We start from the raw sequence: 25,821 nt of genomic DNA, 5'->3' as shown, positions 1-25,821 counted from the left end.
GGATTCCAACTCCTCCCTTCTCTCTCTCTCCATCACTGGGAAGGACAACCCCTCAAAAAACTGCATCCTGGGCAACCTCTCCTCTGGGGACTCCAAACTATACAGACTTCGATAAAAGGCTTCAAATACAGCATTAACCATCGATGGGGTGGAAACCAATCACCACCTGAGTCCCTTACCTGTGCAATCTCCCAGGGGACAGACTGCCACCTCAGCTGTTACGCTAAGAGGCGACTGGCTTTCTCCATGTGTTCACAGTATGTCCCCCACAAGTGTCATAGCTGACTCATCGCCTTACCCATGGAAAGTAACTCAAATTGCGTCTGCAACTTTTTTCTACTCGCCAACAACTCCAGTGTAGGGGCATGTGAGTGCAGGTGGTCCACCTCAAGAATGGAATCCACCAGCCTCCGCCATTCCACCCTCCCAATCCTTTCCTTTGTGACTTGTAGGAAATTATCTCCTCCTCCACTCCCCCCCCCCCCCACATTACCCCCTTAAGGGCCTCCCACAACATAGAAGGTGAAACAGACTCACTCTTATTAAACGTAATGTGTACCCCAATGGCGGAGGATATGCACTCGCAAAATCCTTTGTCTGGCAACAATTCAGTGTCCAATCTCCACGGCGGGAGTTGAGAGGAACCCGGCTCTAACGCCAAATGAACAAAATGTGGGGCATGATGTGAACTAACAATTGCCTAATACCCTGCCCTCTTCACCCCAGGAAGGGCAACACGGTGGCACAGTGGTTAGCACTGCTGCCTCAGTTCCATTGACCGGTGTTCAATTCTGGCCTTGGGTCACTGTTTGTGTGGAGTTTGTACATTCCACCTTGTCTGCGTAGGTTTCCTCCAGGTGTTCCGGTTTTCTCCCACAGTCCCAAAATGTGCGTGTTAGATGAGTTAGCCACGATAAATTGCCCCTTAGTGTCCAGGGATCCACAGGTTAGGTTATGGAGTTACAGGAATGGGGAGGGGAGTGGACATGGGTAGAGTGCTTATTCGAAGGGTCAGTGGAGACCAAAGGGCCGAATAGCTTCCTTCTGCACTGTAGGAATTCTAAGGAGAAACCTACCCACCAGAAAAAAGTCAATCCGAGTATAAACCTGATGGACCTGGGAGAAAAAGAAAAGTCCTCATCACTCAGGTGCAAAAACCGCCATGGACCTGCACCCCCCCCCCCCCCCCCCCCCCCCCCCCAAACCAGCACCACCACCACCTGCTCCACAAAAGACAATCATGTCTTTGCCACCCCTGATGGAACCAGAAACTTTGATCTAAATCGGTCCAATCGAGTGTTTAAAACACAATTTAAGACCTCCGCAAAATTAGCTGGCGTGAGTCAAAATGAGGAATAGAAGCCAGTAGCTTGCTAATAAAAGCCGTATCATCCCAATTTGGAGGATACACATTAACCAGGACTACCAAGGTGCCCACCAAAGACCCACTTTGTCTCCTGTTAGCCAAGCTCTTAACAGCCGAAAAAGGAACCCTTTTATTGATCAAGACTGCAGACGCCCGGGTGCTACCATTGAAACCAGAGAGGAATATCTTCCCTTCCATAATATTGTCCGGTCCCTGACCCGCAAATGGATCTCCTGCAGAAACTCCACATCAGCATTCAAACTTTGCAGGTGAGCAATATCCTCAAACTTTTCATTGGGCAATTCAGGCCCCTTACAATCCAAATGAATGTGACCAGCTGAATTGGGGGCATTCCACCCCCCACATCTGAGTCAGCTATTTCCACCAAAAGAGGTAATCTAGTGGAAAGTACAGGCATCGAGCCCACCCAAGAAGGCCACCAACCCTCCTTTAAGACAAAACAAAGAACAGGCTATAGTTACCATCAGAAAACCATCCCTGCCCCCCACCAACACCACACCCAAATAAACAATAAAACAACCACAAGGCAAACAAAAACTCCTGGACCCTACCTCAACTACCCCACCCTAAACAAGACACCAAGCTCATTTCTAAAACTGCAATAAAATAACGAGCTGCAGTTACCCCCCTGCCACTTGTTCCCATTAGCTAACTCTTCAGCTATCAGGACAGCCCCCGCCCGGGGTAAAGGTAAATAAATAGTCATAACAACCAGCCCCCTGTCCTGTCTCCTGGAGCGATTCTCCTGATCATCCACCTCGGGCCACAGTGCTTTATTATCACTGGCCATTATTTCCTTCTCAGCTTCCAAGAAGACAATCTGTTCACTCTGCTTCGAGAGAGTCTCCTCCACACCCTGTAGGGCCATGCCATGTACCTTTACCGTCTCATCAGTCTTCACCAATGCTGACCCGAATGGGTGCTAGGGCCACTCTATTGATTTGTGGAGGTCCCCTGAGAGCCTACGCTGTTTCCGAAATTCCGCTGCCAAGATGCCTATAAGCATCTCGGCCGTCAGTGGAGTGGTCTGAGCCGTGGTCGCGGCCTCCGCCATTTTCTCAGTAGAAGAGCCTCAAGAGGCTTCCGAATTTGTCAATGACTCTTTACTTGCTGCTTCCCTGACCAGGACTTACTGGGCATTTCTCTTGCGTTGGAACCTTATCCCATCAAATTAGCTAACTTTTAACCCAAACACCCCATAAAAAACGGTCGAAAAGGGTTAAAAATAAAGTACCCTGGCAGATGCCACCTTGTGTACGACTACTCCCTGCATGTGCCACCAGGAGTTCTCTGGATTTTGGATATTGCTGGATTTCAGGTTGGGCGGATCAGGTCAGGCTGGGTCGAGTGGCGTCAAGGGTCGCTTGGAGCGCAGGATAGAGGGACACATGATATGGCAAGTCCAAAAACTAGACTGGAGCTACACAGTATCAACGCAAAAGTTAAGGGGCTGGTTTAGCACAGTGGGCTAAATAGCTGGCTTGCAATGCAGAACTTCCCTTACTGGCCTCCCCGAACAGGCGCCGGAATGTGGCGACTAGGGGCTTTTCACAGTAACTTCATTGAAGCCTACTTTTGACAATAAGCGATGATTATTATTATTATTATTATCCTTGTCGTCCAGGTAAATGTTGTATTTCACTCAGTTAAAATCGACATAAGAACATAAGAACTAGGAGCAGGAGTAGGCCATCTGGCCCCTCGTGCCTGCTCCGCCATTCAATTAGATCATGGCTGATCTTTTGTGGACTCAGCTCCACTTTCCGGCCCGAACACCATAACCCTTAATCCCTTTATTCTTCAAAAAACTATCTATCTTTACCTTAAAAACATGTAATGAAGGAGCCTCAACTGCTTCACTGGGCAAGGAATTCCATAGATTCACAACCCTTTGGGTGAAGAAGTTCCTCCTAAACTCAGTCCTAAATCTACTTCCCCTTATTTTGAGGCTATGTCCCCTAGTTCTGCTGTCACCCGCTAGTGGAAACAACCTGCCCGCATCTATCCTATCTATTCCCTTCATAATTTTAAATGTTTCTATAAGATCCCCCCTCATCCTTCTAAATTCCAACGAGTACAGTCCCAGTCTACTCAACCTCTCCTCATAATCCAACCCCTTCAGCTCTGGGATTAACCTAGTGAATCTCCTCTGCACACCCTCCAGCGCCAGTACGTCCTTTCTCAAGTAAGGAGACCAAAACTGAACACAATACTCCAGGTGTGGCCGCACTAACACCTTATACAATTGCAACATAACCTCCCTAGTCTTAAACTCCATCCCTCTAGCAATGAAGGACAAAATTCCATTTGCCTTCTTAATCACCTGTTGCACTTGTAAACCAACCTTCTGTGACTCATGCACTGGCACACCCAAGTCTCTCTGAACAGCGGCATGCTTTAATATTTTATTGTTTAAATAATAATCCCGTTTGCTGTTATTCCTACCAAAATGGATAACCTCACATTTGTCAACATTGTATTCCATCTGCCAGACCCGAGCCCATTCACTTAACCTATCCAAATCCCTCTGCAGACTTCCAGTATCCTCTGCACTTTTCGCTTTACCACTCATCTTAGTGTCATCTGCAAACTTGGACACATTGCCCTTGGTCCCCAACTCCAAATCATCAATGTAAATTGTGAACAATTGTGGGCCCAACACGGATCCCTGAGGGACACCACTAGCTACTGATTGCCAACCAGAGAAACACCCATTTATCCCAACTCTTTGCTTTCTATTAATTAACCAATCCTCTACCCATGCTACTACTTTACCCTTAATGCCATGCATCTTTATCTTATGCAGCAACCTTTTGTGTGGCACCTTGTGACATGTGGAAAATTATGCAAGTGCCCAGTTTTCGGATAACTTTGGTTTGTGGGCAGCCAAATTTGAGACACTGTACCTGCAATATGAATATCAATGTATATGAGAGTGTTAGAAGCAATCTTTTTAAGATAAAATTATTTTGTCCCCTTTAACAAAGGTTGCATTTATATATTGCCTTTCCCACTGAGTCATCTACATGGCTTTTGAATGAATTGCCTGAAACGCTGGTGGAAGAAGGTTCAATTGAAATTTGTGAAAGGGAACTGGATAAATACTTAAGTAGGTGAAAGATGCAGCTCTACAGATACAAAGAAATGGAGTGGACTGCTCACTAGGTGTTTCAATTAGTGGTGCATCCAAGCTGTACAATTGATCATTTACAGACTTTCTATCATAGAAAGCCAGGCAGCCAATGCAATAGACCTTCCAGTCATTATTGTTAATTTTCCAGGAACAAAAATAAACAACTCATATAATAATCCTGTGGAATGAATATAATTGCATTTTTACCTGTTGTTCATCACTGATAGCAGCAATGTATCCCATGATGCTCTGGACCTCTTCCTGTGTCACGCCTTTGCTGATGAAGTATTTAATTAGCCCGTAGAGGGAAGCCCGAATTGTCTTCACGTCATCTGCGGACAAGTCATTGTCTTTATTTGAGCTGCTAGAAGAGGTGGAAGAGGATGGGAAACAGTCAGATATTTGTTGGTACAGACTTTATTACTTTATACATATCAAATGACAATTATAAATGAAGTTGCAAAGCGAACATAACACTACACCTGTAACACATCCGGATTACATCGAGCAAAAACTGCACTCCGTACTTCTTCCTGAACAGCTTCCGATTGTCTTTGATGATCGTGGATAGGTACTGAATGTGACCTGAAACAAAACACTGGTTAGACTTTTCTGACAGGATCAGACAGCTGCAGGATATCGAAGAAAATCAGGAAGTTCAGCATACACCACAAAGCTCAGTCTCACGACTTAAAGAGCCCCTGCAAAGACACAGGTTTGGGCAATCCCTCTCTCAATAGTTTACTTCGGCAACAGGTTCGGACTTTACAGAATTTAGGGTTGAAGCAGCCATTGCAGAGGTGATCTTACCGTGGATTTGTAAAGTTTGGCACAGGAGATGCACCTTCATATTATCTTCACAACAACAAACAAACATTTTACACTTTCAGGTTTTTACAAAAACAGTGATCAGTATAAAATAAAGGAGCAACATAGAGGTTAGTTTTTAAGGCAGGTCCTATGGTATTTTTCAGTTTTATGTAGAGATGAGGGGCATCAATTTCTAAAAATGAAACCTGCTCCAACTCTGGGGACACAAATTAAGACAATTGGCAAATGATCCAGGAGGGAGATGGTGAGATTTTGCTTGTGGTCCAATGAGTGTAAAGGTGGTGGAAACAACTTTAATAGTAAGTTCCAAAAGGGAACTGAATACTTACGTAAAAAAGAAAAATGAACAGAGCCATGGGGAAGGAGTGGGACTAATTAGCTCATTCGGAGAGCTAGAAAAGACACAATGGGCTAAATGGGCTCTTTTGGTGAGGTTCTATGATGCTTTACGCATCCAACTACAGAAAAAAGTTCCTTCTATCTTATTCCCAATAAAGTACCCCAATTCCAACTTCATGAAATTTCTACACATTTCCTCATTGTATTTGCTGCTCCCTGTGCGGTCTTCTCTACATTGAAAGAGACAAAACCCAGACTGGGTGATCACTTTGTGGAACACTTTCAGGCCACAAGTACAACCCCAACCTTCCTGTCGCTTTCCATTTCAACTCACCATCTTGCTCCCATGCCTACATTCCCGTCCGTGGCCTGTTGCAATGTTCTAGTGAAACCCAACGCAAACTGCAGGAACAGCACCTCATCTTTCGATTAGGCACTTTATAGCCTTCTGGACTTAACATTGAGTTCAATAACTGCAGACCATGAACTCTGTCCACCATTTTGACATTGAATTTTTCTTCCCCCAAAATTCCTCCCCTCACAGGGCGATACTGCAACTTGTTCTTATGTTTTACTTTTGGAGCTTTGTTCTACTGTTAACACATTCTGCCATCTGATCTTTACTCCATGATTAGCATCTTCTTCAGTATTTTTAAATTATAATAACCTTTATTAGTGTCACAAGTAGGTTTACATTAACAATGCATTGAAGTTGCTGTGACATTCCCGTAGTCGCCGCACTCCGGCGTACACAGTTCGGGTACACAGAGGAAATGTCTAATTCATCTAACAGCACACTTTCAGGGCTCATGGGACAAAACCTACACAGACACTGGGAGAACGTGCAGACTCCGCACAGTCACCCAAGCTGGGAATCAAACCCGGGGCCCTGGTACTGTGAAGCAACAGTGCTAACCACTGTGCTACCGTGCCGCCCATCATTAACATTCCCTTTGTCTTGGAACGGTCATGCTGGAGAGGGGCTCCCGCTGGTCCATGGCATTTCAGCGTTTTACGGGGGTTTCCCCATGGTTTCGCTGGTTGCGATTTTATTGGCCGTTGGGGCTTGAGGGATGGGTGTGGGGTCGGGCCGGTTTGGAGCCGGTGGGGAGCCCCGTGACCGGAGGAGCAGGGGCATCGAGCGGCAGGGGAAGAGCGAGGCCTGAATCCAGCACATATGTAGAGGGAGAGCAGCGCACACAGGTGGCTGCCGCTGAAAATGAATGTTTGAGTCCGGTCCCAGGGAAAGAGATTTTGTGAACTTTGATTTCTGAATTATTTTAAAAAAAGTTTTCTTGAAATTATTTTGATTATTTTTTGAAAATTATTTATTTATCTCGAGATTGAAGAAAGAAGGAGAAAAATACCAAATGGTTAAGACTTGCCAAAAACAGTTGCGAAGAAGGGAGGAGCAGTAAAAGCGCTGACAAGATGGCGGATGTCAGCCTGTGTGGTGGTACTTACACTGGAAAGGATGACCGAGGTGATGGCTGTGGAGCTGGAGAAGCAGTTTGCGAGGCACATGGAGGCATTGAGGAAGGAGAGGGCGGTCGCACTGAGATCATTGGTGGAGGAGGCAATCGCCGCAGTGAGGGTAGATGTGGCAAAGACATCGGCCGAGGTGAGAGAACAGGGTGAAAAGATGAAGGAAGTGGCAGAGGCCGTGTCGCAGCGCAGCGACCAGCTCACCTCGATGGGAGATGAACTGTGGAGGGTGGTGGAGGTCAACAGAGGACTCCGAGCAAAGCTCGAGGACTTGGAGAACCGCTCGAGGCGGCAAAATCTGAGAATTGTGTGCTTGCCTGAAGGGGAAGAGGGCTCAAGGCCAACTGAGTACATTGCTAAGATGCTGGTGGAGTTGATAGGGGTGGGTGAAGACCTCTCCCGGTATGAACTGGACGTGGCACATCGGTCGTTAAGGCCGAAACCCCAAAGTAAATGAGCTGCAGAGAGCAGTAATTATCTGCTTCCATAAATCCACATGAAGGAGAAAGTGTTAAACCGGGAGAAGCAGGAGCGGGAGGTGCAGTGGGATGGTGCTAAAGTTCGGATTTACCAGGACTTGACGGCGGAGTTGGCAAAGAGACGAGCGGCGTTCAGCCGAGTGAAGGCGGCACTGTACAACAAGGGACTGCGATTTGGTATGGTATACCCGGCAAAGCTTTTTTTAAAAATTTAGAGTACCCAATTCATTTTTTCCAATTAAGGGACAATTTAGCATGTTCAATCCACCTACCTTGCACATCTTTGGGTTGTGGGGGCGAAACCCACGCAAACACGGGGCGAGTACCGGACAAAGCTGAGGGTGACGTACAACGCCAAAGATTTTTATTTTGAAACGGTGGAGACGGCTGAGGTGTTCATAGAGGCAGAAGGCTTGGGACAGAAGTGAGGAGCGGAGCTGGAAGAGGGATCGTGGACTGTGATTGGGGAGCTGGAAAATGTATAAATGTTATAACTTTCTTTTCACTGAACTGTATTGTAACTTACTTGACTTCACATTGTTATGGAGTTTAAGTTTTTGTTTGGTTTGATTGGCATTTTTGCTCCTCTTTTTTTTTGTTGCGACGGTTATATGTTATTTCATTGAATTGCATGGGTTAGATTCTTTTTCTTCTGGGACTGGGTGGGAGGGGACAATATGCCTTGGGGGGGGGGGGGGGTGGAGAACCACCCAACTAACTAAAGACGGCTGGGGGGGGGGGAGGGGGGAATCGATACTGGGTGAGATTTTGAGGGGAAGTGCAGAGGGGAATTCTTGGCGGCGGCGGCGGGGGGGGGGGGGGGGGGGGGGTGTTTGATGTTAATAATGGAAAGGGACTGGTCAGGCTCATGGGGCAGGGCCCGGGGGTATGGTGATGGTGGCTAAGAAGGGGGGAGGGGTGAGAGACCCCAGTTAGGATAGTCACGTGGAACGTGAGGGGGTTGGAGGACCAGTCAAGAGGTCAAGGGTGCTTGCGCATCTTGAAAGTTTGAAGGCCGATGTAGCAATGCTGCAGGAGAATCACCTGAGGGTGAAGGACCAAGTGAGACTTAAAAAGTGCTGGGTTAGTCAATTGTTTTATACTGGATATGACGGAAGGGCTCGAGGGGTAGTGGTAATGGTCAGCAAAAAGGTATGGTTCCAGATGGAGGAGGTGGTTGCTGATCAGGGGGTAGGTATGTGATTGTGAGTGGGGCGGTGGAGGGGAGGCTAGTGGCGCTGTTAAGTGTATATGGTCCCAATTGGGATGATGTGGGATTGGCGAAGAAGGTGTGTGGGGCCGTCCCTGTCTTGGACACATATGAGGGGGGGGGACTGGAACTTGGTGCTGGAGCCAAGATTGGACAGGTCACAACCGCGCTCGCTGGTCCCGTCGGGGGGGGGGGGGGGGGGGGGGGGGCGGGGGCAAGGCACTGGCTAGGCTAATGGTGGAAATGGGAGGGGTGGGCCCTTGGATGTGTCTGCACCCGAGGGAGGGGGAGTACTAGTTTTCTCAGCGGTCCATAAGGTGTACTCGCGGATTGACTTTTTCATGGTGGGAAGGAGCTGCTGGCTGGGGTTAAGGGTTCGGAGTACTCGGCAATTGCAATATCAGATCATGCTCCGCATTGGGTGGATATGGTACTGGAGAAGGGGATGGTACAGAGACCAGGGTGGAAGTTAGATGTGGGACTGTTGGGAGACCGAGGGTTCTATGACAAAATTAAAACAGTAATCAAGGAATATGTAGGTTTTAACTGCACAAGTGAGGTGTCGAAGGCGGTTGTCTGGGAGGCTTCAAAGGCGGTGGTGAGGGGTGAGGTGATCCCATTCAAGGCTAGGCTAGACAAAAAGAGGTTGGAATGTCAGAGGGTAATAGATGAGATGCTGGAGGTAGATAGGAGGTATGCAGAAGATAGGGACCCAGCGAAGTTGGAAAAGAGGAAGGAACTCCAGGCGTGCTTTGACCGACTATCTACCAGGAAGGCGGTATGCCAATTGAGGCGAGCAAGGGGGGCAGTTTACGAGCATTGAGAGTATGTTGGCAGGTCAGCTCCGTAGAGAGGCTGCGACAAGGGAAATTGTCCAGGTGCGGGAAAGGGCTGAGAAGTTGGTGGTAGCTCCAGATCAGATTAACAAGGTCTTTAAGGAATTCTACGAGGTTGCATAGGTCAGAGACACCTGGGGGAGGTCGGGGGATGCAAGAATTTCTAGATGGGCTGAAGTATCCGAGGTTAGGGAAGGGGGACAGGGCTACATTAGAGGGGTGATAGTGGAGCAGGAGATAAAAGATGCGATTGGGAGGATGCAGTTGGGGAAGGTGGCAGGGCCGGATGGGTTTCTGGTAGGATGGTATAAAAAATTCAAGGATAAGCTGGCATCCCTGATGGTGGGGATGTTTGAGGAGGCGATAGGCACGGGGGGTGTTACCACAAACTTTGGGCCAGGCATTGACTTCCCTGTTACTTAAGAAAGATAAGGATCCGACAGAGTGTGGGTCGTTTTTTTAGGCCCATACCACTTTTAAACTTAGACGCAAATATATTGGCGAAGGTACTGGCAGGTAGGTGAGAGGAGTGCCTCCCTAAGGTGATAGGTGAAGATCAGACGGGGTTTGTGGGAGGGAGGCAGCTCTTTTCGAACATTACGAGGGTACTGAACGTGGTTATGGTACTGGCGGAAGGGAAGGAAACAGAGGTGGTTGTGGCATTGGACGCCAAGAAAGCGTTTGACCGGGTAGAATGGGGGTACTTGATGGTAGTTCTGGAGCGGTTTGGAATTGGACCCAGATTTGTGGACTGAGTAAAGCTATTATATAAGGAGCCGAGGGCCAGTGTCCGCACAAATAACATCAGCTCAGAATACTTTCCTCTCCGCCGTGGGACTAGGCAGGGATGTCCTATGTCCCCCATGCTGTTTGCACTCGTGATTGAGCCATTGGCCACCGCGTTTAGAAATTCGGAGGTATGGAAAGGAATAGTGCGGGGGGGTATAGAGCATAGGGTGTCCTTATATGCCGACGACTTGCTGTTATACGTGCTGGAACCGAGTGTGTCAATTGGGGGAATACTGGATCTGCTTCGAGTGTTTGGGTCTTTCTAGAGGTACAAACTAAATCTAGACAAGAGTGAGTATTTTGTGGTGTCTCGGCCGGGGGTGGGAGCAGGGTTGGGGGGGCTGCAATTCCATAGGGATACCTGGGGGGTGCAGGTTACTCGGGATTGGGGCAGCTCCGTGGGTACATTTTTAGTTTGGTGGGGAAGGTAAAAGCTGATGTGGCAAGGTGGGATGGTCTCCCTCTGTCACTGGCAGGTCGGGTACAGCGGTTAAAATCAATGTGCCGCCACGATTCTTGTTTATTTTTCAATGTCTGCCGATTTTCCTGCCAAAGGCATTTTTTGGAGAGATTGAAGGGATGATTACCTTGTTCATACGGGGAGGGAAGGTGGCCAGAATTAGAAAGGTGCTACTACAGATACAAAGGCAGGCAGGGGGTTTAGGTCTTCCAAACCTGATGTATTATTGCTGGGCGGCGAATGTGGAGAAGGTACGGAGCTGGGTCAGAGGGGTTGACTCCCAATGGGTCAGAATGGAGGAGAGTTTGGGTAGGGGGTCGGGATTGAAGGCGATCGCGACAGCTTCGCTCCCGACGGCCCCGGGGAGATACTGAGCGAGTCCGGTAGTAATAGCTTCGTTGACAAATTAAGCGGCAGTTTCGACAGCACTTTGGGTTGGGGCAGGGTCAAGGGAAATGCCGATTCGGGGGAACCATAGATTTGAGCCAGGGAAGTGGGATGGAAATTTTCAGAGACGGGAGAAGAAAGGAATTAGGACACTAAAAGATTTGTTTCTTGGGGGTTGGTTTGTGGGATTGAAGGAGCTGGGAGCAAAGTATGGGCTGGAGCAGGGGGAAATATTTCGATACATGCAGGTTCGACACTTTGCCAGAAAGGAGATACAGAGCTTCCCAGTAGAACTGGCTTCCACATTCCTGGAGGAGGTGCTGACGACTGGGGGACTGAAGAAGGGGGACCGTGTTGGTGGTTTACGGGGCTAATTTGGAGGAGGAGAAGGTGCCGCTGGAAGGGATCAAGACAAAGTGGGAGGAAGAGTTGGGAGAGGGTATGGAGGAGGGGTTCTGGTGTGAGGTGCTCCGGAGGGTGAACACCTCCACCTTGTGTGCGAGGTTGGGGCTGATACAATTAAAGGTGATGCATAGAGCACAACTTACAAGGGCGAGAATGAGCCGGCTCTTTGAGGTGGTAGAAGATGTGTGTGAACGTTGTAGTAGGGGCCCCACAAACCTCAGTCATATGTTTTGGCCCTGTCCAAAACTGGAGGATTACTGGAAGGAGGTGTTTAGGATAATCTCTAAAGTGGTGCATGTGAAACTGGACCCAGGCCCTTGGGAGACCATACTCGGGGTGTCGGGCTAGCCGGGGTTTGAAACGGGTGCGGAGGCAGATGTTGTAGCCTTCGCCTCGTTGATCGCCCAAAGGCGGATCCTGTTGGGGTGGAGATCAACCTCTCCACCCTGTGCCCTGGCGTGGCGGGGGACCTGCTGAAATTCTTGACACTTGAAAAGGTCAAATTTGAACTGAGGGGAAGGATGGAAGGGTTCTACAATTCATGGGCGTTATTCATTGTGCACTTTCGAGAATTGGATTACATCGAACATTAGGGAGGGGGGCTGGGGGGGGACTGTATGTGTTAATGGTCACAATGGATGATTGCTGGTTCCCTTTTGTCATTTGTTTATGTCAACATGCTGGCTAATGTTTGGGGTTTGGTGGGAGGATGGGATCGTTATTGATATCGGGATTGACATTACATTCGTTACTGATTATTGTTGGGTGTAAATTTGGGAGAAAATGTGAAAAAGGGGACTAAAAATATATTTTTTAAAACACTCCCTTTGTCTTGTGTCCATGATATCTGTGTCAAATCTCTCCTGAGCGGCAACCTATTCCTGACTACTATTTTGCTTTGCCTGCTCCAACCCCTCTCTTCAACAGTATAAAATCCATCATATTTCTACCTCTCTTCAGCTCTATGAAATGAAATGAAAATTGCTTCTTGTCACAAGTAGGCTTCAAATGAAATTACTGTGAAAAGCCCTTAGTCGCCACATTCCGGCCCTGGTTCGGGGAGGCTGGTACGGGAATTGAACCGTGCTGCTGGCCTGCCTTGGTCTGCTTAAAAGCCAGCAATTTAGCCCTGTGCTGAACCAGCCCCTAAAAGGTCATATGGACTCGAAACATTAACTCTGTTTCTCCCTACAGATGGTGCCAGACAAGCTTAGTTTTCCAGCATTTTTGTTTTATTACTCATTTTCTACACCAGACCTGGGCCAATTCATGGGAAGCTTTATCCTGCAGAGACTGTCCAGAATAACTTCACGTAAGATCCTTATGTTTGTTCGACTGGGACCTTTAACCCATCAACTTTGTTTGCATTTTGGACAACGCTTAAAGGGGCCGCATTCTAATCCCAATCTTAGGTTTGACACCCAATGATACAGCCATAATATAAATTTTCTAGCTTGTTAAAACATTTATTGTGGATGTTAAAATGCCCTCACATATTCCATTCATATGTGGATTGACCAACAGTTGAAAATTGATAGATTATGTCTCTAAGATTACAAAACACTTTCCTGTGTGGGGCAGTCAGGGGCGTAAAACCTGCCCTGTTGCACTATGACCTTTTAATATGCAGGTTTTAAGTGCAAGCTACACGCCAGGAATTAAGCACAAATTTCCAGCTGTCACTCCAGTGTAATACTGGGTGGGAATGCCTCACTATCGGAGGTACAGTCGTTTTTGGGCGAGGTTTTCAGTGCATTATAGAAAACCCTAAGGCACAAGTTTGATGATAAGGAGAGAGTTCTCCTTGGTGTCCTGATCGACCTTTATCCCTCACCCAAAACCAGTAGGAAATTCAGATTATCTGGTCACTGTTTCATTGCTGTTTGTGGGAACTTGTCAAATATAAAATGGCTGCTGTTTTTCCTATGTTACAACAATGTTGACAGTTCAAAAGTATTTAATTGGCTGTAAAGCACCTTTCGATCTCCTGGAATCATGAAAGGCACTGCATAAATGTGGGTACTTTCTTTCATTCTTTCTCTGCACTGCATCTAATCTGAGTTATATCCACTGTAATGGCCAAGAAAATGTACTTGCCAATTCGGAATGGAAAATCCCCACGGCTCCAGACTCGAAAGTCAAATAGCAGGTGTTGGTACATCTGATGCAGAAGCTGGGTATTCTTCTCTACGTTTGCTTGTTCGATCAGTAATTGCACAGCTACCAACATGTTCACATCCACTAAGCTATTTGGAATCTGCCACACAAGAGATTTAAGAAACGTTACAGCTCTGATAAATATACTCATGAATGGAAAACACTGCAGATTAATCACACAAAATTGGGAACTAGATCACTGTTCCTGCAGCGTTGCTGAGTCAAAATCCAGAACTCCCTTCCTAACAGCATTATGGATGTATCTGCACTGCACAGACTGCAGTGGCTCCAGAAGGTGGCTCACGGCCGTATTTTCCAAGGGCAATTAGGGATGGGCAAATGCTGGCCTAGTCTGTAATGCCCACATCCCGAGAACAATATTTAAAAATAAACATTCACAATGGGAAGACCAATTCAGCGAGAAAGACTGATCTTTATGCCAACAGGCAGGTCTGGTGGGCACGCTGGTCTTGCTAATTAATTTTGTATGCGCGCTCTTGACGCCGCCTCCATTTTTAAATTGTCTGACTGCTTGTCCGACATGCAGTACTGGATGAGCAAAGATCAGCTCCAATTTAATATTGGAAAGAGAGAAAACATTGCCCTCGAACCATGACAAACTCCACTCCTTCACCACTGATTCGGTCCCTCTCACTGGCTAGTATCTTAGGTTTAACCAGACTATTTACATATCTGACTCACACATCCGCACCATCACCAAGATCGCCCATTTCCACCTGTCTAACATGCCCAACTTCAATCTGCCCTCAGCTTACATGCTGAAGAAATCTTGATCCATGCCTTTCTTGCAGATTTGATTATTCTCGCACATGCTTCCCTCGGCAAACGAGGTCATCTAAAACTCTGCTGCTCATGGCCCTTCTCACCCAACTCCTCTGTGCACGATGATTTACGTTGGCTCCTGATCAAGAATTAATGCCTTGATTTTAAAATTTCAATCCATTTTTTAAAAATCACTCCATAGTCTTATTCCTCCTCATCCCCATAATCTCAGAGCCCTACAATACCCCTTGTGCTCTGCACTAGGTCAATACTGGATTCCCGAGCATATATCATTTAAAATTGTCCCAAGACTGCCGGTCGGTGCCTTCACCTGCCTAGGCCCCGAGGTCTGGGGCTCGATCTAACCGAAAAGCAGCAGAGTCCAGTGTTGAGCGAGTTTAGCCAGGTGTTTCCTGGTGCTCCCAGCACCGAGAAACATCACACTATCTAACGGAACTTTGTTGCAATCTGGCGCCTCAGCACTTAGTCCTGATTCCTGCACTGAGGAGCTCCACCAGCCGTTACAGTACAGCTACAACGCTGGCATCTACCCGGCAATGTGAAACATTACCCAGGTAGGCGGATAGGTCGTTGGCGGATAGGATCAAGGAAAACCCCAAGGCTTTCTATAGGTATATCAGGAACAAAAGAATGACTAGAGTAAGATTAGGGCCAATCAAGGATAGTAGTGGAAAGTTGTGTGTGGAATCAGAGGAGATAGGGGAAGCGTTAAATGGATATTTTTCATCAGTGTTTACACTGGAGAAAGACAATGTTGTCGAGGAGAACACTCAGGTTCAGTCGACCAGGCTAGATGGAATTGAGGTTCAAATGGAGGAGGTGTTAGCAATTTTGGAAAATGTCAAAATAGATAAGTCCCCTGGGCCAGATGGGATTTATCCTAGGATTCTCTGGGAAGCCAGGGAGGAGATTGCAGAGCCTTTGTCCTTGATCTTTATGTCGCCTTTGTCGACAGGAATAGTGCCGGAAGACTGGAGGATAGCAAATGTTGTCCCCTTGTTCAAGAAGGGGAGTAGAGACAACCCTGGTAATTATAGACCTGTGAGCCTTACTTCGGTTGTGGGTAAAATGTTGGAAAAGGTTATAAGAGATAGGGTTTATAATCATCTTGAAAAGAACAAGTTGATTAGCGATAGTCAACACGGTTTTGTGAAGGGTAGGTCATGCCTCACAAACCTTATTGAGTTTTTTGAGAAGGTGACCAAACAGGTGGATCAGGGTAAAGCTGTTGATGTGGTGTATATGGATTTCAGTAAGGCGTTTGATAAGGTTCCCCACGGTAGGCTATTGCAGAAAATAAGGAAGTATGGAATTGAAGATGATTTAGTGGTTTGGATCAGTAATTGGCTAGCTGAAAGAAGACAGAGGGTGGTGGTTGATGGCAAATGTTCATCCTGGAGTTCAGTTACTAGTGGTGTACCGCAAGGATCTGTTTTGGGGCCACTGCTGTTTGTCATTTTTATAAATGACCTGGAAGAGGGTGTAGAAGGATGGGTTAGTAAATTTGCAGATGACACGAAGGTCGGTGGAGTTGTGGATAGTGCTGAAGGATGTTATAGGATACAGAGGGACATAGATAAGCTGCAGAGCTGGGCTGAGAGGTGGCAGATGGAGTTTAATGCGGAAAAGTGTGAGGTGGTTCACTTTGGAAGGAGTAACAGGAATGCAGAGTACTGGGCTAATGGCAAGATTCTTGGTAGTGTAGATGAACAGAGAGATCTCGGCATCCAGGTACATAAATCCCTGAAAGTTGCCACCCAGGTTAATAGGGCTGTTAAGAAGGCATATGGTGTGCTAGCCTTTATCAGCAGGGGGATTGAGTTTCGGAGCCACAAGGTCATGCTGCAGCTGTACATAACTCTGGTGCGGCCGCACCTGGAATACTGCGTGCAGTTCTGGTCACCACATTATAGGAAGGATGTGGAAGCTTTGGAAAGGGTTCAGAGGAGATTTACTAGGATGTTGCCTGGTATGGAGGGAAGGTCTTACGAGGAAAGGCTCAGGGAATTGAGGTTGTTTTTGTTAGAGAGGAGAAGGCTGAGAGGTGACTTAATAGAGACATATAAGATAGTCAGAGGGTTAGATAGGGTGGACAGTGAGAGTCTTTTTCCTCGGATGGTGATGACCAACACGAGGGGACATAGCTTTAAATTGAGGGGTGATAGATATAGGACAGATGTCAGAGGCAGTTTCTTTACTCAAGAGAGTAGTAGGGGTGTGGAACGCCCTGCCTGCAACAGTAGTAGACTCGCCAACTTTAAGGGCATTTAAGTGGTCACTGGATAGACATATGGATGAAAATGGAATAGAGTAGGTCAGATAGGCTTCAGATGGTTTCACAGGTCGGCGCAACATCGAGGGCCGAAGGGCCCGTACTGCATTGTAGTGTTCTATGTTCTATGTTCTAGGTGTGTTCTGAAACAGGACAAATCCAACCCAGCCAATTACCACCCTATCAGTCTACTATCCATCATCAACAAGTGTTGGAAGGAGTCATCAACAGCGCTACCAAGCGGCACTTAATCAGTGGGGATGTTTGCGGGTGACTGTACAATTTTCAATACCATTCTCGACACCTCAGATAATGAAGCAGTCCATGTCCAAATGCAGCAAGACTTGGACAATATCCAGGCTTGGGCTGACAAGTGGCAAGTTACATTCGCACACACAAGTGGCAGGCAATGACCATCTTCTACAAGAGAGGATCTAACCACCGCCCTTTGACATTCAATGGCATTACCATCGCTGAAACCCCCACAATAAACATCCTGGGGGTTACCACTGATCAGAGACTGAACTGGACTAGCCACATTAATACTGTGGCTACCAGGACAGGTCAAAGACAAGGAATCCTACGTCCTACGCCCCCCCCCCCCCCCCCCCCCCAAAAGCCTGTCCACCATCTACACGGCACAAGTCAGGAGTGTAATGGAATACTCTCCACTTGCCTGAACGAGTGCAACTCCAACAACACTCAAGAAGCTCTACACCATGCAGGACAAAACAGCCCGCTTAAATGCTCCCCTTTCCACAAACATTCAAACACTCCCATTACCGACGAACAGTGGCAGTCTTGTGTACTATCTACAGGATGTACTGCAGTACCTCACCAAAGATCCTTAGACCGTCCAAATCCACTACCACTACTATCTAGAAGGACAAGGGCAGCAGATGCTTGGGACCCCACCATCTGGAGATTTCCCTTCAAGTCACTCATCACCCTGATGTGAAAATATATCGCTGCTCCTTCACTATCGCTAGGCAATATCCTGGAATCCTCCTTCGAACAGCATTGTTGGTGTACCTACACCTCAATGATTGCAGCGGTTCAAGAAGGCAACCCACCACCTTCTGAAGGAAAACTAGGGATGGGCAATAAATGCTGGCCTACCCAGCAACATCTACATCCCGTAAATGAATTTGTAAAAAACTTCTCAGTGCAGGAGTGCAGGAGGCGATCAGGAAGGCATTTTTAAATGGTGTCCTGAACTCTCAACCGTCCCCCCTCACCCGATTGGACACCCGGAGCCCTCCAAAGTCCTAATTCACCCCCCCCCCCAACATCCCACCTCACATGGGCAGGGTACCCCAGACCCAGTCCTCAGCACGGGAAAAATCCCAGCCTGGCACCTTGGCACTGCACCCTGACACTGCCCCTGCTAGCTGGCAGTGCCATATCTGCAGCTTGGCAGTGCCAGAATGGCAGCCTGGTGGCACAACCCCATTTGTGGGGACCAACACTGAATAGCACTTGCCCAAGGTCTCCAAGGTGAAAGGATTAGATCCCAGACCTCAATAGATCAGGCGAGCGCATATTTGAGTGAGACTCGCTGTCTCAATCTAATATGCAGATTTCCAAAACACGGATCCCACCCATAATGGGCGGAATTCAGATCACAATGTCTAGCGAGATCCCATTAGATCTTGTGAGATGTGGCAAGCCTGGCAGATCCCAGAAGAGGGATCTCCCAGCATCTACTTGCCACGCCACACCCTCCATTCGCCCGAACAGGAGCGTGGCTGGAGATTGAGCCCCTGGAATTCCCTCCCCATTTCTCTCCACCTCTATTTTACTAAATGCTCCTTGAAGATACTCCAAAAACGTCTCTCTTTGTGAGCAAGCTTTCGTTCATCTGATTTAACAACTCCTTATGTGACTCACTGCTAGATGTTGTCCCATAATGCTTCTGTAAAGCACCATGGGATGTTTTATCACATTAACGGTACGATGTGAATGGAAATTGTTGTTGTTTGTAAGTATATACAGGATATATAGGAAAGAGCTTCCCTACCTTCTGCAGCAAGGTGCCCAAGGTGGCAACTCCATGGGAGTGAAGCAGGTTTTCCTGATTGATTGAATGCCTTCGAATGAAATGTTTTATTGTCAAGAGGAATGTAGCCACGGGGTTCTTTTCCAGTCTGGCCTCTGTAAATCACACACAGATAATCACACTCGAGAACAATCATGGCCACAATATGCTGACTCCTATGGTCAATGAAAGACAAATAATTTCATGAAATTAAATGAAATGAAAATCGCTTATTGTCACGAGTAGGCTTCAAATGAAGTTACTGTGAAAAGCCCCTAGTCACCACATTCCGGCGCCTGTTCGGGAAGGCTGTTACGGGAATCGAGCCGTGCTGCTGACCTGCTTGGTCTGCTTTCAAAGCCAGCGATTTAGCCCTGTGCTAAACAGCCCCATTGAGGCAGAAAATCAAATTCATGAATTCCCTACTTTTCCCTCGCACAAATTCTCCTACAATCTACTTCACAATCCCTAGAATGTTTGCAAGCTCCCGGTATTTGACCGTCTTAAGTTAAATTCCAAATTTTTAAACTGAACTTAGCAAATACAGATTAGGCCATAAGAATTCTTGGTTTGCATTTAAAGGTATAGAATAGAGGTATAAAGCAAAAAAGCGACAGTGGGCTTGCACAAGCCTTTAAATAGGCTGCAGTTGGCAGCACTCGGGGGATTATATGACGTAGTGGTAATGTCGCTGGACTGGTACTCCAGAGAACGAGGCTAATGGAGAAATGGGTTTCAAATTTCACCATGGAACCCACCATGGCAGCTAGTGGAATTTAAATTTAATTAACAAAATTGAAAGCTAGTTTCAGTAATGTTGACCATAAAACTATTGTCAATTATTGTAAACGCCCATCACTTTAGGGAAAGAAATTTGACAACACTACCTGGTCTGGCCTATATCCAACTCCAGACCCACTGTGGGTTTCCTCCAGGTGCTCTGGTTTCCTCCCACAGTCCAAAGATGTGCAGGTTAGGTGGATTGGCCATGCTAAATTGCCCATAGTGTCCAGAAAAGGTTAGGTGGGGTTACTAGGATAGGGTGGAGGTGTGGACTTAGTTAGGGTGCTGTTTCCAAGGGCTGGTGCAGATTCAATGGGCCGAATGGCCTCCTTCTGCACTGTAAAATCCATGATCTCTGACTCTTGACTGACCCTCAGAAATGGCTGAGTGAGAGACTCAGTTCAAGAGTAATTCGGGACGGGCAACAAATGCTGGCCTTGCCAGTGACACCCAAATCCCCATGAAAGAATTTTTAATCATCTTGAAAGAAGCCTGGTTAGTGAACATTGCAAACCCTGTAACTGCAACATCATTCACCCCTATACACGAGTGATCCACAGAATCATTGAATCTCTATAGGTGCAGAAGGAGGTCATCTGGCCCATCAAGTCTGCAATAACCCTCCGAAAGAGCACCCTACATAGGCCCACTCCTCTGCCCTATCCCCATAACCCACCTAGTCTGCACATCTTTGGACCCTAAGAGAAAATTTAGCATGGCCATTCCATCTAACCTGCACATCTTTGGACTGTGGGAGGAAACTAGAGCACCCAGAGGAAACCCACGCACACACGGGGAGAACATGCGAACACCACGCAGTCACTCAAGGCCAGAATTGAACCCGGGTCCCTGGGACTGAGGCAATAGTGTTAATCGCTGTGCCACCATGCCACTCCACAATCTCAACTACGATCAGAGTTTTAATCAAAAGCAGATTAGGAACAAAGATGTGGGTGAGAATTGTATAAAAGATGTTGAAATGTCAATGCTACAGTAAATGTTGTACAACATTTGAAGGGTTAATTCAAGCAATTTTCAAACTTTAACTAATCAATCACCTTCCAAACCTGCAATCTCTCCCACCTGGACAGACAAGATCCACAATACCTGGGAACACCACTATCTGGAGGTTTCCCTTCAAACCACTCCCATCTTGTCTTGGAAATATATCAGCCGTTCCTTCACTGCCGCCTGGGTAAAAATCATGGAACTCCCTCCACAACAGCACAGTGATGTACATACACCACAGAGACTACAGAGGTTCAAGAAGGCTCCTCACCATCACCTTGTCAACGGCAATTAGGGTTAGGCAGTAAAAGTGCTGGCCTAGCCAGCGATGCCCATACCCCACAAAAGAATAAAACACATTTTTTAAAATTCCTGATCATTGTTTAAAGACTTGACAATTAAGAAGGACATTATTCTAATACTTCATTCATTTTAACTGAGAATTTTTCACACAGAACTGGTCTGTCATGTGGCAACAGACAACGACAATACATATATCTATCGAGACTAGCTGACTCATTGCAAAATTTTTAGATCACAAGCCCAATGCAACTACAATGAAGCCTCACCAGAAGCTCTAGTTGAAGGGATCACCACCCAGTCACCTTCAGCAGGGGTGGACGCTTCAGGGGTCACAAAGTCAGATCCCCCAAGATTGTCTCCATTTTTCATCAACCCCTGGGTTCCCAGATTGCACATTTGCTCCAACAGTGGGAAGAGAACATTGAGACCACCAGCGCAATTGATCATATCCTGCCGAATAAAAAATAATTTTATTATCTATCTGTAGAAAGACATTTAAATTGTATAATTGAAGCTGTTGTACATGCTTCAACAATACAACAGTGATTGATTTTCAAATTCCAATTTCTTCAATGCTAAGTTTCAGCAACTCTTTCCATTCAATCTGCTGCATGATAGTGCTCTGTCTTGGACTGGGAGGCATTAGGGAGGAGGAGAAATTAGACAAAGCGGGTCCTCCCAGTATTCATTTGACCCTTCCACTGGCCTTTAGCTTTTCAAATTGATTATCTGCTAAATCATTGGGTAAGTAACCAAAATTGTATATTACAACAGGCAATCTCCACTTAGCTATTGCTTCTTATGACTGTTGCAGTGGCATCCAGATGTTAATGTGACTGAAATTATTGGAAGACCCAACTTCGGCTACAATCAGCAGAGCTTCTTACAGGGTAAGCACTTAATGAATTGCCAAAACAGTTACCGGATGCCTGATGGATACCTGGCTGAATATCCAAAGGACCCTGTCAGCTTCCTAAGCCCACAGCGCTTAAACTGTCCACATACAGAATGGGTGGACACCTATATCAGGGCAAGTGGTTCCCATTCCACATCAACTGCATCAGTATGTAATGGAACCTACGAGGGAACAAGCGGTCCTAGGTCTTGTCCTGTGTAATGAGACAGGATTGATTCATGATCTCATAGTTAGGGATCCTCTCGGAAGGAGCGATCACAATATGGTGGAATTTAAAATACAGATGGAGGGTGAGAAAGTAAAATCAAATACTAGTGTTTTGTGTTTAAACAAAGGAGATTACAAGGGGATGAGAGAAGAACTAGCTAAGGTAGACTGGGAGCTAAGACTTTATGGTGGAACAGTTGAGGAACAGTGGAGAACCTTCCAAGCGATTTTTCACAGTGCTCAGCAAAGGTTTATACCAACAAAAAGGAAGGACGGAAGAAAGAGGGAAAATCGACCGTGGATATCTAAGGAAATAAGGGAGAGTATCAAACTGAAGGAAAAAGCATATAAAGTGGCAAAGATTGCTGGGAGATTAGAGGACTGGGAAATCTTTAGGGGCCAACAGAAAGCTACTAAAAAAGCTATAAAGAAGAGTAAGATAGAGTATGAGAGTAAACTTGCTCAGAATATAAAAACAGACAGTAAAAGTTTTTACAAATATATAAGACAAAAAAGAGTGGCTAAGGTAAATATTGGTCCTTTAGAGGATGAGAAGGGAGTTTTAATAATGGGAGATGAGGAAATGGCTGAGGAACTGAACAGGTTTTTTGGGTCGGTCTTCACAGTGGAAGACACAAATAACATGCCAGCGACTGATAGAAATGAGGCTATGACAGGTGAGGACCTTGAGAGGATTGTTATCACTAAGGAGGGAGTGATGGGCAAGCTAATGGAGCTAAAGGTAGACAAGTCACCTGGCCCTGATGGAATGCATCCCAGAGTGCTAAAAGAGATGGCTAGGGAAATTGCAGATGCACTAGTGATAATTTACCAAAATTCACTACTCTGGGGTGGTCCCGGTGGATTGGAAATTAGCAAACGTGACGCCACTGTTTAAAAAAGGAGGTAGGCAGAAAGCAGGAAATTATAGGCCAGTGAGCTTAACTTCGGTAATAGGGAAGATGCTGGAACCTATCATCAAGGAAGAAATTGCGAGGCATCTGGATAGAAATTGTCCCATTGGGCAGACGCAGCATGGGTTCGTAAAAGGCAGGTCATGCCTAACTAATTTAGTGGAATTTTTTGAGGACATTACCAGTGCAGTAGATAAGGGGGAGCCGATGGATGTGGTATATCTGGATTTCCAGAAAGCCTTTGACAAGGTGCCACACAAAAGGTTGCTGCATAAGATAAAGATGCATGGCATTAAGGGTAAAGTAGTAGCATGGATAGAGGATTGGTTAATTAATAGAAAGCAAAGAGTTGGGATAAATGGGTGTTTCTCTGGTTGGCAATCAGTAGCTAGTGGTGTCCCTCAGGGATCCGTGTTCGGCCCACAATTGTTCACAATTTACATAGATGATTTGGAGTTAGGGACCAAGGGCAATGTGTCCAAGTTTGCAGATTACACTAAGATGACTGGTAAAGCGAAAAGTGCAGAGTATACTGGAAGTCTGCAGAGGGATTTGGATAGGTTAAGTGAATGGGCTCGGGTCTGGCAGATGGAATACAATGTTGACAAATGTGAGGTTATCCATTTTGGTAGGAATAACAGCAAACGGGATTATTATTTAAACGATAAAATATTAAAGCATGCCGCTGTTCAGAGAGACTTGGGTGTGCTAGTGCATGAGTCACAGAAGGTTGGTTTACAAGTGCAACAGGTGATTAAGAAGGCAAATGGAATTTTGTCCTTCATTGCTAGAGGGATGGAGTTTAAGACTAGGGAGGTTATGTTGCAATTGTATAAGGTGTTAGTGCGGCCACACCTGGAGTATTGTGTTCAGTTTTGGTCTCCTTACTTGAGAAAGGACGTACTGGCGCTGGAGGGTGTGCAGAGGAGATTCACTAGGTTAATCCCAGAGCTGAAGGGGTTGGATTATGAGGAGAGGTTGAGTAGACTGGGACTGTACTCGTTGGAATTTAGAAGGATGAGGGGGGATCTTATAGAAACATTTAAAATTATGAAGGGAATAGATAGGATAGATGCGGGCAGGTTGTTTCCACTGGCGGGTGACAGCAGAACTAGGGGACATAGCCTCAAAATAAGGGGAAGTAGATTTAGGACTGAGTTTAGGAGGAACTTCTTCACCCAAAGGGTTGTGAATCTATGGAATTCCTTGCCCAGTGAAGCAGTTAAGGCTCCTTCATTACATGTTTTTAAGGTAAAGATAGATAGTTTTTTGAAGAATAAAGGGATTAAGGGTTATGGTGTTCGGGCCGGAAAGTGGAGCTGAGTCCACAAAAGATCAGCCATGATCTAATTGAATGGCGGAGCAGGCTCGAGGGGCCAGATGGCCTACTCCTGCTCCTAGTTCATATGTTCTTATGTTCTTATAACTTTGTGATTTCTGCTGGAATATATGCACGTGCAGACACACACTGAACATTTTACAAGTTGTGATGCCCTCAACAATAAAACTATCCACCACTCATAGAAGAAGTCTGGCTAATTAAGAGGCGAGATACCAGAGGGCGCCGTGTGTGTGTGCACGAGTATAGAATCAATAGCTCCTGGGGGAAAAACATAGGCAAAAAGCAAGACAAGGATAAACTTTTTAAAAACAGAGCGTGCCAGGCAGCAGCTTGTAATTGATGTCTGCACTGCCAGCAAACTGTCCTGTTACGGGTGTCTGTCTATCATATACCTGGACGGTTTATGCGATGGGGACATTGAGCACGGTCAACCTTTAGGCAGCTGACAGGGTCATTTGGAAGTTCAATCCGGTATCTGCAGGGGTGTCCCAAACCAGTCAATTATTGACCAGTGATGATGGGGTAGATCCGGGTTTTCCCCATGTGGGGCTGAAGGAAAAGTTGGTTGGGTGATGGTGAGAGGAAAGAGGAGGGCAACAGTGAAGGGAGAGAGATGGGGATGGAACATTCGTTTGGGAGAAATGTCAAATGTAAATTAAAACATTCTACCATAAGCACGACATCACCTCTCATAGATTTTAATTTTTAAGTATTTTGCTTCTGAGAACAGAACGATGTAATGCATAGTAAGAAGTCTTGCAGCACCAGGTTAAAGTCCAACAGGTTTGTTTCGAATCACTAGCTTTCGGAGCACAGCTCCTTCACCAGGTGAGTTAGGAGAAGGAGCAGTGCTCCGAAAGCTAGTGATTCGAAACAAACCTGTTGGACTTTAACCTGGCGTTGTAAGACTTCTTACTGTGCTCACCCCAGTCCAACGCCAGCATCTCCACATGATGGAATTATGAGGGGGCCCCTGAGACCAACCATTGGTAGAATGTGTGTCTCTCCAATGTAATATCCTTACCCCAAGGATAACTGATATTCTTCTCAATAAAAACATGATCAACATTCCAACGCTGACTGAAATACCTTAATGTCCCAGTTGACAACTTTATGTCCGGTCAATCTCCCGTGAAAGAGATTCGGGGACAGATCAAGGCAGATGGGGCTTTTGCAGGCCTGTAAAAATTCAGAAATTCCAATAGTTAGAACATTTGGATTTTGAATACTGAAGATAAAATAATCTCACAGCTTCAGCAATCTAAGCGCAAAATGTTTTGTTTTAAACCAAATGCGAATTTGTTAGTTTTATATCATCCTGGACAATAAAGGGATG

At 46.3% G+C, this 25,821-nt stretch overlaps 1 protein-coding gene across 5 annotated transcripts in view; it reads right to left on the bottom strand.

The window, feature by feature from the left end:
- nbeal1 (neurobeachin-like 1) overlaps positions 1–25,821 on the bottom strand; it is a 355,441-nt gene that overhangs the window by 104,345 nt on the left and 225,275 nt on the right. For 3 of the 5 annotated variants that reach the window (XM_038787846.1, XM_038787850.1, XM_038787849.1), the window contains 6 exons: positions 25,575–25,664; positions 21,373–21,556; positions 18,995–19,128; positions 13,839–13,998; positions 5,003–5,105; positions 4,728–4,884 (listed from right to left, as the gene is read on the bottom strand). In XM_038787846.1, the coding sequence (XP_038643774.1) occupies positions 4,728–4,884; positions 5,003–5,105; positions 13,839–13,998; positions 18,995–19,128; positions 21,373–21,556; positions 25,575–25,664 (828 nt within the window). The remainder of the gene's footprint in view (positions 1–4,727; positions 4,885–5,002; positions 5,106–13,838; positions 13,999–18,994; positions 19,129–21,372; positions 21,557–25,574; positions 25,665–25,821) is intronic. The other 2 variants (XM_038787851.1, XM_038787847.1) reach the window with 1 other exon arrangement.

The sequence above is a fragment of the Scyliorhinus canicula genome, chromosome 2 (genome assembly GCF_902713615.1).
Source record: "Scyliorhinus canicula chromosome 2, sScyCan1.1, whole genome shotgun sequence".
Classification (NCBI taxonomy): domain Eukaryota; kingdom Metazoa; phylum Chordata; class Chondrichthyes; order Carcharhiniformes; family Scyliorhinidae; genus Scyliorhinus; species Scyliorhinus canicula.
Note: the sequence above shows the minus strand (reverse complement) of the source record. Positions and strands in the feature narration are given on the sequence as shown.